Source organism: Thalia democratica, chromosome 6 (assembly GCF_965202585.1).
Source record: "Thalia democratica chromosome 6, ktThaDemo2.hap1.1, whole genome shotgun sequence".
Taxonomy (NCBI): Eukaryota; Metazoa; Chordata; class Thaliacea; order Salpida; family Salpidae; genus Thalia; species Thalia democratica.
Window position 1 is genome coordinate 26548064 of NC_139170.1, and position 14004 is coordinate 26562067.

Sequence of the window (14004 nt, forward strand, 5' to 3'; positions counted from 1 at the left end):
CTAATTTTTTGTTGCTTTTTGTAACGTCACACTACACAACTAATTTAAGTTTTTTGAACAAGTTTAAGTTCTTTGATTGAATTTATAAAAAAATCATTGTATATCTTTTCAAGAATCTTACAACTAGCATATCATAAAAAATGTTGCAGTGTTTGTTTGATTCTTTAAACGCTAAACAGCTTTAAGTTTATTTTTTGTTTACATAAGTTTGAAAAAACTTCATTATCCAAATGAAGGTGAAGACTTTAAAAATGTAAGTTAAAGTAAAATAAAAGTAGAGTATCTGATTATGCTTTGTGTTATAATGTTTTAAGCAATGAGCAGTAAGCTGTACCACACGACAATTAAAAACTGTAAAAAATATATACAAAAATTATAAAATAGTTGTATTCAAATTTCTAACAGAACAGTAGAAGATCATCCAACAACTATAAGCCCATACCGCAAAATAAAGAAGAACTAAAACTACTGTGGTTTTTAGCTTGATTTTATTATTATACAAAACAAGGAAATTGATGTCATTTCAAAGTATTTAACAAAACGCTTAAAAAATAACAAAAATGATCATCACTGTTGAAATCATATGAGTCAACTTTTAAGAACTTTGAAAGTTTGTGCACAACTGGTCTTATACATATGTTCATAAAATTAAGCAAGTGTTAAAGTTTTGAATTAGGTTAATTTTCTTTACTATTTATTGTAACTATTTAGAAACAAATACCTACCTAAGTTTACAGAGAAAAATTACTTTTAGAAATACAATATTTACAAGTAGTAAATATATTTTATAAAAACATAAAAGTTTAAATTTTATGTTTCAAGATCATCTGATGTGGAAAACTTTTAGCTTTTATTAGTTTCACATCAAAGAATAAAAGTATTAGTATGCTCAAAATCCAAATGTTTTAATTTATATTTTAATAAGTGCCTTTAGTATACAAGGAGCCAAAAAAAGTAGAACTGTACTTTAATATTAGAAACTAGACTTTTTTTTTACTGTGTAACCACAATCCAAAATTTGGATAAAAAAACAATTCTATTGAATTTATTATACATTGTTTTGAAAAAAATAATTTTTATTTGCTTTGTTTTTGTAGCCTCGTATATTTATTGTATTTTTGTTACTTCGTGGTAATTATAGCACGTTAAAAACTTAAACAGGAGTAAAACAACTTAGTAGTAAAATGATCAAATAAATTTTTGAACAGTATTAAGACAAAGAATTTTTTAATAAATTAACCTGAATAAAGTGTAAATATAACTTGTCAAATTTTTTGAGATTGTATTAATTTTAATAAGTATTAGTTAAAACGAATAGACGTGCAATAAATATGTAATCACAAATGTGTATTATTAGCTTTATCAAAAACCTTCTGACAGTCTTTTTAAAGATTTAGCAATTAATAAAAGTATTTTAAATTAGTTTAAAAATAGAAATATGGTCCCAAAAAAAATTTTTTACACTTAAGCAGCCTAAGGTAAACCTTATATTTTATTTACTTAAGTTTTATGTACGAAAAACAATAATAATGTGGTTAAACGGCCGTTAGATGGCTTTTAGTACGCAAACATTACTTAAGCAACATAAGTAAATACTTAGTCTTAACATTTTAAAAAATTAACAAAAAATCTATTTTTTTCAGTATTTTTACTGTTTATAATCAAGGAAATTATTAAGATAAAACATTAAAATAAACAAACCATAGGGGATAAGCGTTTCATAAGTTTTTTGTCCTCCGTATATTAAAAAAAGTATATTAAACAAATATTTACCTACTTTCATCGTTTGGTTGTTTATGGCAATGATTTTAAACTGTTTTAAAACAATGCACAACAGTTTTTTACCGAATGAAAATAAATGTTTATATAGTACATTTAAAACAATTTGATTTAAAGATAAAGTTAACTGATACTTTGTGTTTACTAGAAAATGTATATGCACACCACAATGCATATTTGTTAACTTAAAACAACAGTAAAAACGTTTATAATTTATATACTTTTAATTACTAATTATACTATTGTTATTTCAGTTTATGCTAGAGTTTTAAAAAATCATTAAGATTTATAGACTGTCGAGCCATAACTAAAAACATAAATTCTATAGTGTAACATACTTTGTTTAAGTACTCTATCTTAAAAAAGAAAAAAATACACTTTTTGTAAAAAGTCTAGTCAAAAGAGTAGTGTAAAGTTTATTAATAGAAATTACAAACTAAAAATAGTTAGATGCGCTAAACGGTGATAAAAAACTAAATAATGTAATTTTCTTTAAAATTAGTAACACTACTTTTAATAACTAAATAATTAAAAACATGGGTTTTACGTATTTATCAAGAACTAATACAAAAAACTGTAACAATTGAAAAATTTAATTAGATGTTCTTATAGAAGTTCATTTTTAAAACAGCTAATAGGTAGAAAACTTACTTTTTAAAGATTAATACGTACTTACATTTTGGAATAGTCAGACGTTGTTTTAAAAATAGTTAGATAAAAACAAATTGTTACCAAAACTCTAAATATCCTTTAACAGTAAACTATAGTTTCATATTTACAAGCTTTAGGTTTTTAAACTTAAATTGGTAGCAAAACTTTTATTTAAAATACTTAAACAATTATAAAACATTCCTGTTGTATTCAAACTGTGCGAAAACTTATTCTAAATTATAAGCTTAAATAAACTGATCTCCATCAAAATCATTTCCTCCTTCTCCACTTAATGAGCTTCTCGCGTAACCTACTCGTATGCCTACAGCTTGAGGGTATCCGCCTCTATAGTTCCTTCCATTCCCTCCAAACATCGGCATTGAGTTAGATTGTACTTTGTAGCTGATTATAAAATACATTTTGTTGCTTTATTAATATACTAATAAAAATATTATTTTTTTCAATTTTTGTTTCTCGATCTTAAACTTAAAAGAGTGCACACTTGATTAAAAAAAGTATAATTTATAAGTTTATAGTTGTTCATACAGTTTACCATGAATGTTTTTAAATATGCTTCTTATAAATGTATATTGTATAGTATTTGTTTTGCCATATTAAACTTCGAAGAATGTCAGAAAACCTTCGAACTCTTACGTACTTTTATAGAAATAGTTAGTTAAATTTATAGAATATACATTATTTTGCTATTTTTGACGTAATTTATAATGCCAGAAAAGTATTAAATTTTTTTTTTTTTTGCCACGAGTATGAGACAAAATCCTTGTTTGTTATAAAAGTAACTTTTGTAATATTTCTACTTCAAAATTTTGTTCTTACAAAAACATTCATCATATACCTCTGAATAAACTAAAACCAATAAATGTTAAATGAAAAGACTAAATACAAACTAAAAGTTACTTTAATAACATTTAATTTTAAACTTTTTTTTGAAGAGTTTTAAAAGCTTAAATTGCCACATGACTTGATTTTTAAAACAAATACAGAAAATTTATTCAAAAAATGTTTACTAAAACAAAAACAAGGTATAGGTGTAAAAACTTGGGAACGGGTTAGTTTTGGACAAGCGTCACTTTTGCACGATGTTAGGGTCAGGGTTAGCGTTAAGGTCTTGGTTAGAGTTGGGATCAGGGTTAGAGTCAGAATTAGGATCTAAGTAAGGGTTAGTGTCAGAGTTAGGACTAGGGTTTAGTTTAGAGTTAAGGTTAGGGTCAGGATAACAGCTAGGTTCACGGTGAATACGCGCAAAGTGACTGCTCGTACTAAAAAACAACTCGTGCAAGAGTGACTCCGGTGCCAAAGTACCGTGCTTAATTGACAACTCGTGTAAAAGTGTATTAGTGCAAAATAGACGCAGTGCAAAAGTGTTCCCACCCAAAAACTTAAACCAAAGCTTTATATACTGAGGTTGTTTTGTTGAAATTAAGTAAGAGTATTGTTTAGAAAAGTGAAAAAATTTAACCCCTTTGAGTAAAATTTGTATTATCCAAATTAAAAGCTATTTAAAAAGAACAAGCTAATTTCAATAATTTATACTAATATTATTTACTTTTATTTAAAAGTTTTAATAAAAATATAAAATTATTGTAGTTTTTTCTTTAGATACTTTTTTTAAGTATCGTTCTTGAAGTATAAATTAATTTATAGATAAATTGTTTAGCTATTTAGAAGCAAAACTAGTTTTTATGTAAGTTTATAAAACATTTATTGTTACATTTCTGTACAAAAAAATAATAGTAAACAATTAATATAAGTTTAAGGGACCAAGTAAAAGAAATAATTTCGAAATTGAACAAGTAAAGACACTACCTAAACTACAATATTTCTTTAATCATCCTTTGCTTTTTTTTTTAATTGTTTATCTACAACCGTAATCCACCTTACCGATTTTTTTTTTGATAAACTTGAAAAACTAAAGATTACGAACCCTATACTAAACAAGTAAAAAAAATGTCTCCAAGGTTGAATAGGTAAATAGTGTTTCCTAGATAAAAAAATTAAAAAATAGTTCTGGAGTTATTGTTTTTACTCGATCCAATTTAAGTTAGTTAAGCAAGTACTTTTTGCTATAAGTTTTTAATAAAATATTTATTCGAAACATATGTGTTGCTTATAAAACTTCGTTTATCTACATACGAGAATGTCTACATTGCGGTAATTCTAAATATTAATAAACAGTATACGAGTAATACAATGTATTGTACAAAATTCAGTTTTAAAACTTTGTACAAGCGAAAGATAAGTGTATAAAAATAAGGTTAACTTCTAAATAAAAATTAACCGTTTTGTGATGTCGTCACCTCTGGTACTCCAAGCTTCCCATATTTTGGCAGCACCAATGTGATAAAGTTCTACTACGTTAAGAATTATCATAACGAGTCCTGTTGCTATAAAAAAAATATACTTTTAGTTATTACTTATTTTACTTTTCAAAAATTTGTTTTACATATCAAAAAAGCTTTTAAAAGCTTTTACTTATAAATTTTTTTAGCATTGTTTGTAATCGTTATATAAACAAGTAATTTGTTAGTAACTTAAACGTATATTATCACCAATAAAACTTTCTATGCCTCTTTTTTTATAGACATTTGTTTAAAATTTTTTTCAAATTCTTTAATAAAATATAAAAATATTTTACATAAAAAACCAAAGTTTGTTCTAAAAATTAAATTATAACAGATCAATTGTACTTTTAAAAACAATGTACATTTCTAAAGAAATAGCAGTACAACTAGCTATAAAAAAAAAGACATAAATTAGAAAAAAAAATATTTAAATTAAGTGTTAGACTCTTATTTACGTACAAAATTGTTATTCTTTTAATGTGTTAGATAATAAATAATAATTTTAATGACAATATTTTTTTAATTTTGTCTAAATTTAAGTGTTAAACTTTTACTAACTTAGAAACCTGTTATATGTATTAAATAGAAAAAAAATCCTTAGTAGTATATAGAAGTTTCTAACAAAACATAATCCAAAGTACAATTGTCTTTTCTTTTGGTCTGGAAACAAAGCAATCTACGACATTTGGACAAGGATAGCGTGCACATTTGAAAATTTCTGGAACCCAAAATTTAAATGAATATGTGTGATATTGTACCGTCATAAAAGCAATTTCAATAACTAAACGTAGCACCACCTAACCCAAGAATTTTTTTTGTTAATAATTAAAAATTAAATTCAACTGTTTTGTTTCTTAAAACTAATTGAAAATTAGTTATTTTCTAGTAGTTAATATTTCTTTAATTTCCTAAGATCGCTTAAAAATTGGCTGCATTTGATATACTTTAAAAAAAATAATTGTAATTTTTTCTTATCATATACAAGTATGTGTTTAAAAAAAAACATTACTTTTGACCTACAAGTTAATTTAAGTTGAAGTTAGAGTAAAATTTCTTAGTAATGATATGCGTTGTGTTTTATTTAAAATTTTAGAAAATTATTTAATAGAAAACTTCGTTAGAATAATTTTTAAAAAATAAATAAATTTCGAGATGATTTTTTCAATTAACTTGTATAGTTTTAAAGGAATTAATTTTAATAACTTTTTTTTTTCAAAAAAAAAAGTGATAAAGCTTAAAAAAATAAAAAAATTTTACGGTCTTTTTTTATTAATAAGTATAAAAATAAAAACTGGTTATCAAATTCTAATCATTTTTAGTTAATCTGAATTATTTCTTTCAACAAGTTTTTTTTGCTATTTTTTATTATTTTATCTCTTAAATAAGACCTACATGATTTTAAAAAATGAATTTTAGACATTTTTAAGACATGGTTATAAGAAGTTTTTAAAATTTATAAAGTACGGCTATATTAAGTAGTTATGAAATTTAACTTATTACTTTATTTATTTATTTTATTTTTTCTTATTTTAGTGTTGTTAATTACATGTTTTTAACATATGGGATTTTAAAATTTTTATAAGAACTTAAATTTTAAAAACTTAAATTTTGATAATTTGAATAGCATTTATTTATTTTGTACAGTAAACTTATAACTAGAATAAATTTTTGTTTAAAATCTTTTTTGTTGCCATCACTTTAATTACAGTATTTCTGTTGAGTTACTCTAAAAATTTTAAGTGCACTTAACTTTAAAAAATATCTTGGGGTAAAAAAGTCCATTATTTTGATAATAAATTTATTGAAAATGAAAAAAATAGTTTTAAAAAGTAATTTTCTAATTTTTTAAATATAGATTTGACCTGAGCAATATATGCCAACATCAGTCTGGACGGAGTGTCACTATCAAGCTTCGTAGCACATACTTTTGCGTCATCGTCATCTTTTTTTTCTTCCTTCTTTTCTTCCTTTAATAAGTTATTTTATTAACATAAGCTAAAGTAAAAAATAATAATAAAAAAAGTGACAAAAAGATGTTTAAGAAGTAGTTTTATTTAGTTACTATAAAAAATAAGTACTTAATAAAATAAAAAATTACTAAACAAAAAAATTTAAGCAAATAGATTGAGCATTTATCCTATGGTCTTCGCAAACTAAAACATTTCTTAAATATCTGATTGTTGACATTATCATATTTAATTATTTGAAATATTGTTTTCTTTTATCTTAGCATTTGTTATTTGTGTTTACTTACAGTAAAACTTGTTATTTTTAAACCTAAAAAAATGCTATATAGTAGTTTAATTTTTTTAAAAGGCAAATAGAAGTGATTTAGCTTATATTACTTTAGAAATACTTTACTATTTTTTATTAGACTGACGACGTTTAATTGCCTGTAAAGTATGAACTGAACATCTTTATAGAGGTTGTGAAGACTAACGTACATTAGAAAAGAAAATGCAGAAGTTGTGTCAAAAAGTACAAATTTTAGATGCATTTCCTATAAATACCTATTCATAAGTTCAAATAAGGTATAAAAACTACTGTCAAACATCGTAATTAAAGTAAAGCTTTAAAAAATATTATTAATTCTTACGTACGAGTTGCATACAGTTTTCAAAGTATAACCATTAAAGACTTTGAGGAGCTGTTCATACTTTTATTAGCAGCAATACACCGTCAGTTTAACGAATTATTTGCGTACAGTTTTTTTTTATACGTTGCTTGTTTGGATGTCTAGGACTTAAAACCTTACTTCGTTGTATCTGATAGAAGATATACTATTAAATAAAAAAAGTATAAAAATGAATAAAAACTATGAGTTATAAGTAGTTTAGTAGTTAGAAACTTTTCTAATGGGCGGGCTAAAATTATCAGAAATAGGTTTTGTGGAATGGACTTGGTAAAAAAGTCTTCGCATGCAGGTAGCGTAATCAGAAAAAAGTTTACTATGTAATTTTGTACAGCTTTTTGAAAACGAGTCTTAATAATCTAACATTATAAACGTAAAATAAGTTGTATTATCATTTAATACTATCTTCTAAATCAAGATAATTATTAAAAATTAATAAAATTCAGTTGTGTTTGTTCGTCACAAACTGTTTTAAACATCAAATAAATTTCGCGGGCCTGATCTTGCCTGCGGAGCGTATGTTACTCAATCCTAACTAGGTACTATTAAAAATTAAATTTAAACTATAACTAACTGGTTTATCAACATCCATGACAGACTCTGCATAACCTGTAGAGTTTTTAGTTTGATTAGTGGTTTAAAATTCAAAACTAGATTCATATCTAAAAAAATGTTTTGAAAGTTTGTATATATTTAAATCTTTTAAGTTGGAGCTCTTAACTTTTTTTTACGTTTATAAATCCAAAGTTGTATAAAGCTTTAAAAGTAAGTGTTTTTTAAACTTTTGCTTTTGATCAATTGAGTTTTTTAGACTGCTTATCATAAGTTAGTACTATAAAACTAAGTATTTGTTTTTTATTAGAGATTTAGTTTAACAAAAAGTGAAGTAAATTGAGCTAAACAATATTTGTTAAGTAATTTGTTAAGTAATTTGCTAATGGGTAAAAAGTAATATTTTAGATTCAATTATTTTTAAATTTACTTTTATAATCTAAGTCTTCAGTGTTTTTTACTTTTCTTTAGCATAGTTGTAATCGGGAATTAGTTTTTTTACCCACTGTGAGTTTTTAAAAAATTGTTGCAAATGAGAACTCTAGCGGATCTAAAACTTAGATTTTTTCACTTTAATATCTTAGGAAAAGAATGACAGTCTAATAAAAATTATTTAGTTACTAAAAACCTTACTTATTTTACAATCGCTAGATTAAAATAAAAGACCATTTATAGTAAATATACTCTTTGGTGTGTTTCAGTTAAATTGTATTAGATATTCATCAGATATATCAAGTACTATTATCAGGTTAAAACCGTTTAAAGAAGAGTAGTTTTATTTTGTAAAGAAAAACTACTTTGGTGCAAGTAGACTTAGACAATTATGTACTTTTTTTTTAATAGTATAAAACATTTAAAGTTTTATATTTTCTATTATAAATGCTCTAATTGTTGCTACTTTACAAACCAGGCGGATTAGTACTTCCTGTTTTTCTCCTCTCAACATTTGATTTTTTTCTGAAATTCGCTCGCATTTTTTCTACAACTTCGCGTTGTTTCTTCTTCTTTTCTTGTTCTTCTGCCTTCAATTTTTTAGCCTGGGAAATCTTTTCCATTTTGTGAGCTGTGTATACCATGAAGATCACAGCAGGGAGCGCAACGCACAGGATCTGTTTAATTAGTCAAGCATGTTAAGCAAATTTTACAAAAAAAAAGTTTGAACACAAAAAAAAATGCTGAGTTTTGTTATAATTGTAAATCATTAAATAAACTAAAAGTAAGACGAGTTTTTATACTAAAAGTCTACTTTTTGTTTTCATGGTGCTTGCTTTATGTTTTACAACTGTTTTATTTTCAAATTATGACACTTTTATTGTTAAAAGTTTTGAACTATAGACAATTTCTTTACATTAATTAGATGACAAAATTGTTAGACATTTTACTAGACATATTTTATCAAAAACCACATGCACATTTATAATTTACAACTGCATTAAATAAAAACTTTTTGTAAATTATTAAAAGGTTTTCTGATTTAATAAATGTGTAATAGTTTTTTATATACTTTCTATGAATATGTACAAACGGAAATTAAAAGTTTTTCTATAGAAGACTCAATTTTTTGATCATGAAATTAAAAAAAAAAAGGAATAAGTTTTATTTTTTTTTACTCTTGTCTACTTTTAGCGATAATGAGAACAAACTAGTTTTCTTAGGTAAAAAGTTAAACTAACTTTAAGTAATTGAGTTAGACAAAATAACTCATAGTTTATAATATAATAACAAAAAGTGTACAATACATTAAGATTTGTTTTTAACATGCTTTAAATACAGTCCTTTAATACTAAGCAACATATATCTTCTAACGCAGCAAATTATAGCCTGTCCAAATTGTGGTACATTGTACTTTTAACTTATTTTGACTAAAATAACTACTTTTGTAACAGTTGTGTGAAATAAGTTTGACTTATCGAGTTTTTAAAGGTCTTCAAAATTATTGAACATAGTTTTGATGTTTTACAAAAGAGATATCTTTAGCACTAGAAACTTTGCTTAACTCTTTATATTTAAAAATGATACTTATCTAATTATTTTATACAACTAGTTTTAAAGTTTAACTAGTTAGATGCATCAGTACGCAGGTAATTGTAAAAAAGTAACTAGAATAGGAAATAAGTCTAGAACTGGATAATTAAAGCAAAATAGTTTTTTGGTAATTAAATTAAAGCATTATTAGTTTTTATGACCAGCTTATATAAATATTCATAACTATCACAGACAAACTAAAAACTACCACCCCAAAATATATTTTGATATGTAAAAATAAAAGTAAAATTTTTGTAAAAGCACTACCTTTTTCGTGATAAGTTGTGATATAAAGTTTTAAATTTAGTTTTATAAACAAGAGTCAGACTGTTAAATTGTCAAACTATAATCGTTTAGTATTTTCAAAAGAAATTTTTCTGTCTGTTTATATAACATAATTTATCGTGTTTTACATTATTACATATACGGATGTTGTAGTACTAACTTAAAACTATCATACAAGCAAATCCTGAGTGTCAAAAGGTAAAAGAATGCTCTAAATACTTTAAAATACGAACTTTATAGTAAAATAAGCATACAATATTTTAGTATCGAAACAAAGAACGAGTCAACCTTGAATAATAATAAGTAGAATAAGTTCTATCAGTAAAGAAAAAAGTAAAAAGCTAGTAGTAGGCGAATAGCTGCAACTTTTCTAACTAATTTCCGATAACGCTTTAACGAGTCTAGGTTTAAAAACTTATAGTACTTTGTATTAAAAATGGGTAGCGGTCAAATTTGCACGAGTGCACAAAGTTGCACGAAGACGCTTTTGCACGAGGGGATAAAATTGCACGAAGACACTTTTGCACGAGCAGTCACTTTTGCACAAAGACAGTTTTGCACGAGCAGACATTTTTGCACGGAGACATTTTGCACGGGTTGAATATTAATTTCAATTTTATTTATTTATTTTTTGTTTTTTTACTTTCACTGTTTACCCTTACTCTCGGTCGGTAACTTATTTATTTATTTTTTTTTCATTTTATTTTTTATAATTATATTTTTTTTATCTGTTTTTTATTATTTTTATTTTTTTACTATCAATGTTACCCCTAACCCTTACCTTTGGTCAGTAACTTTTTTTTTTGTTTGTTTTTTTATTAATTTATCTTTTAATTTTTTTTTCTGTATTGTTTTTACTTTTTTTACTCTCGTGCAAAAATTTAACTCGTTCAAAATTGACTCTCGGTGCAAATATGTCTTTGTTCAATTTTGTGCCCTCTTGCAAATTTGTCTTCATGCAAAAGTATCTTCGTGCAATTTTAACCTGCTCCAAAAAATTATTTATAGGTAGCAAAAGATATAAAGTACAAATACTGTATCTAATTTACTGTATATAATTAACAAATTTGATATTAAGCATAAGTTTTACAGATTAGTTCTTAAGTATCAGCTCCATATAATTTAACTAAAATAGTTCTTCGTTAAATTTGTTAAAAAAGACTGAAAATGTAATGAGCAGATTAAAAAAAAACAAACTGTGTTGTTAAAAATTAATACTTAAATTATCATATTATGCTGTTTAAAATTTTTAAACTACAAAGCTTTGATTGATTTTTAAATCTAGTTTTTTAAGTTTTTTATTATACTTTTAAATGTACTTAATCTATATCTCACATTTTAATTAACTGCATTTATCAAAATTATATAAAACTACGATTTTTAAGAATTGTCTAACTATCTATTTTTAATATTTTTACAAGCTATTTGATTTTTATATATATTCAATTTCAGAACAAATGCTTATTTGCTTTTATGTTTTCAAATTATTTACAGTTTTCACTAAACAAGTTAACTTTTCAAATTTAACAGCGCTTCCTTAACAAACATTTAAACAAAGCAAAGAATTTTTTATAGCATAACAAATCATAACTAGCATACCCAAAGTTCTAGTTTCAATTTCGAATAAAAGGTTAGACTTCTATGACCTTTTTCAAGAACTAAGTATGAACACAGAACAGGCACTAACAGCATTTAAATTGTCGTTGACATTCAAAATTTTTTCATGACTCTTACCTGAAAAGCCCACAGTCGAATCAATGATATAGGACTGTAATCATTAAAACAAACGTTTTCACAACCGGGAGTTTCCACATTGCACTCAAAATCGTCCCTGTCATCACCGTAAACAGTATCCGCTATAGACACTACCATTAAAAAACGTAGCACGAAGAAAAAGGTCGTCCAAAACTTTCCTACCAAAGTAGAGTGAGCAGCAGTTTGCTCTAAGAGTTGTTCCAGTATGTGCCAGGCCATTATGTTTTACAGAAGCAAATTTATTTGCAAGTTGTAAAAAGCTTTTTTTTTTTAATTTATAATTTTTTCTTAAATTTTGATCACTAAATTTAGTTATAGAAAAAAAATATAGCTGTAAATAAGTTTTTATTTTTATAGTGGTCGTTTTTAATAGTAAAACAATTTAAAAACGATCTGATAATTTTCCATTGTGGACGTTATTCATTTTTTGTTGCACCTAGTTTTAAGTCATATAATAAGTACAAGATTTTCATGTAGTTTATTGTTATCTGAACAAAATGATAGTAGTAAGTCTAGGCTTTTTGAAAATATCAACTAAAATGATTTTTTACATATATCCGACAATCTTTTATAACATTTTGTAAAATATAAAGTTTTAATTAAAACTTAATCAGTCCTGGACAAGACATTGAAAAGTATCCGTGATGTGCGACTCGATAACCGAAAGGTTTTTTCGTGCACCAGGCATTTGGACAAAACATTTTTAGCATTTTATTTTGTCATTTAATAAACAATATATAGTTAGTTTAAATGTACAAATCTTGCTATTTAAACTTAAGAAAAATGTTTTGTCTACTTGTATTTTTAGTTTAAAATTACTTAAATATATGTTAATAACATCTATTTTGTTTTAGGCATGACATATATTTAATAAAAGTTTAAATATATACCGATATGTATTAAAATTTAGGTATTACTTCGTCATTTAATAATTTAAAAAGCCTACATTGATGTTTATCATATTTGTGTTAAAACTTTTGTTTTTATAAGTTTTCAGAAAATACTAAAATCTAAAAAAATTATAAAGTTAGTTTTAGATACAATGTTATCATCGATTTTTAGAATCATAAAAGCAGTATGTTAACTTGTGTTCTGTTTTTGATGATCAAACATAGAAGTTAAAAATAAACACTTAAATTGTGTTATTTTTTTTTATTACAAAAACTTTTGTTAGACAAAATTGAGTTGAGTAACAACTCTCTAAATTTCAAACAACAATTGTAGAAATTAAAATAATAATTTATATTGACAGTGAAATTATTTAAAAGCTCAAACAGTGCTAGTTTTAAATAACAGTAGTAAAAATTAAAAACAAAGATTTGTGCTCGAATTTTTTTTAAAGTTAGTATTTTTTAAGCTTACCTGAAGAGCCCAGAGTCTTATTAATGAAATTGGGCTGAAATCGTTAAAACATACATTTTCACAACCCGGTGTGTCAATATTACAATCAAAATTTCCTCTCTCATCTCCAAAAACCGTGTCAGCAATGGACACAACCATTAAGAATCTTAAAATAAAAAAGAAAGTCGTCCAAAACTTTCCCACCAAAGTTGAATGGGCGGCAACTTGCTCTAATAGCTTTTCTATTATGTGCCACGCCATTTTTATTTATCGTTGTTCTTCTAAAAATATGTTTAGTAGATAACTGCTTTATAAATAAATATTTCGATATAGATCTTAATTATAGATAATTGTTAAAACTTTCTACATTGCTTTAAGATGTTGAGTTAACTATAAACAAAAAAAACATTTTTAATATTTTTATATAAGAAAAGTATAAGGAATGCCTTTTTTAATTTAGACCTAAATTATAATTTTTTGTACAATATAAAATAATAATAAATAAATAAATAAAAATTTCAACAAAATTAAAAATTACAAAAAAAAATAACTGTAAGTTTCGAAGGTTCTGTTGATTAGCTTGTAGTAAAGATTTTAGAACTTAATTAAGCTAATAAGTTT

General features: G+C 24.6%; 1 protein-coding gene across 2 annotated transcripts; it reads right to left on the reverse strand.

Moving 5' to 3' along the window:
- Nucleotides 1-2206: 2206 nt before the first annotated feature.
- On the reverse strand, nucleotides 2207-13660 carry LOC145839527 (gap junction Cx32.7 protein-like). 2 transcript variants are annotated; one of them, XM_082947125.1, is made up of 7 exons: nucleotides 12022-12615; nucleotides 8885-9086; nucleotides 8000-8034; nucleotides 6656-6760; nucleotides 5416-5590; nucleotides 4730-4835; nucleotides 2207-2832 (listed from the first exon to the last, which is right to left on the reverse strand). In XM_082947125.1, exons 1-7 carry the CDS (start codon nucleotides 12259-12261, stop codon nucleotides 2676-2678), a joined length of 1020 nt encoding a protein of 339 aa, XP_082803251.1. In that variant the 5' UTR covers nucleotides 12262-12615; the 3' UTR covers nucleotides 2207-2675. The 2 variants fall into 2 exon arrangements, with proteins under 2 accessions (XP_082803251.1, XP_082803250.1); XM_082947124.1 differs by lacking the exon at nucleotides 12022-12615 and adding an exon at nucleotides 13405-13660 and having other exon boundaries at nucleotides 2210-2832.
- Between the last annotated feature and the right edge of the window lie 344 nt (nucleotides 13661-14004).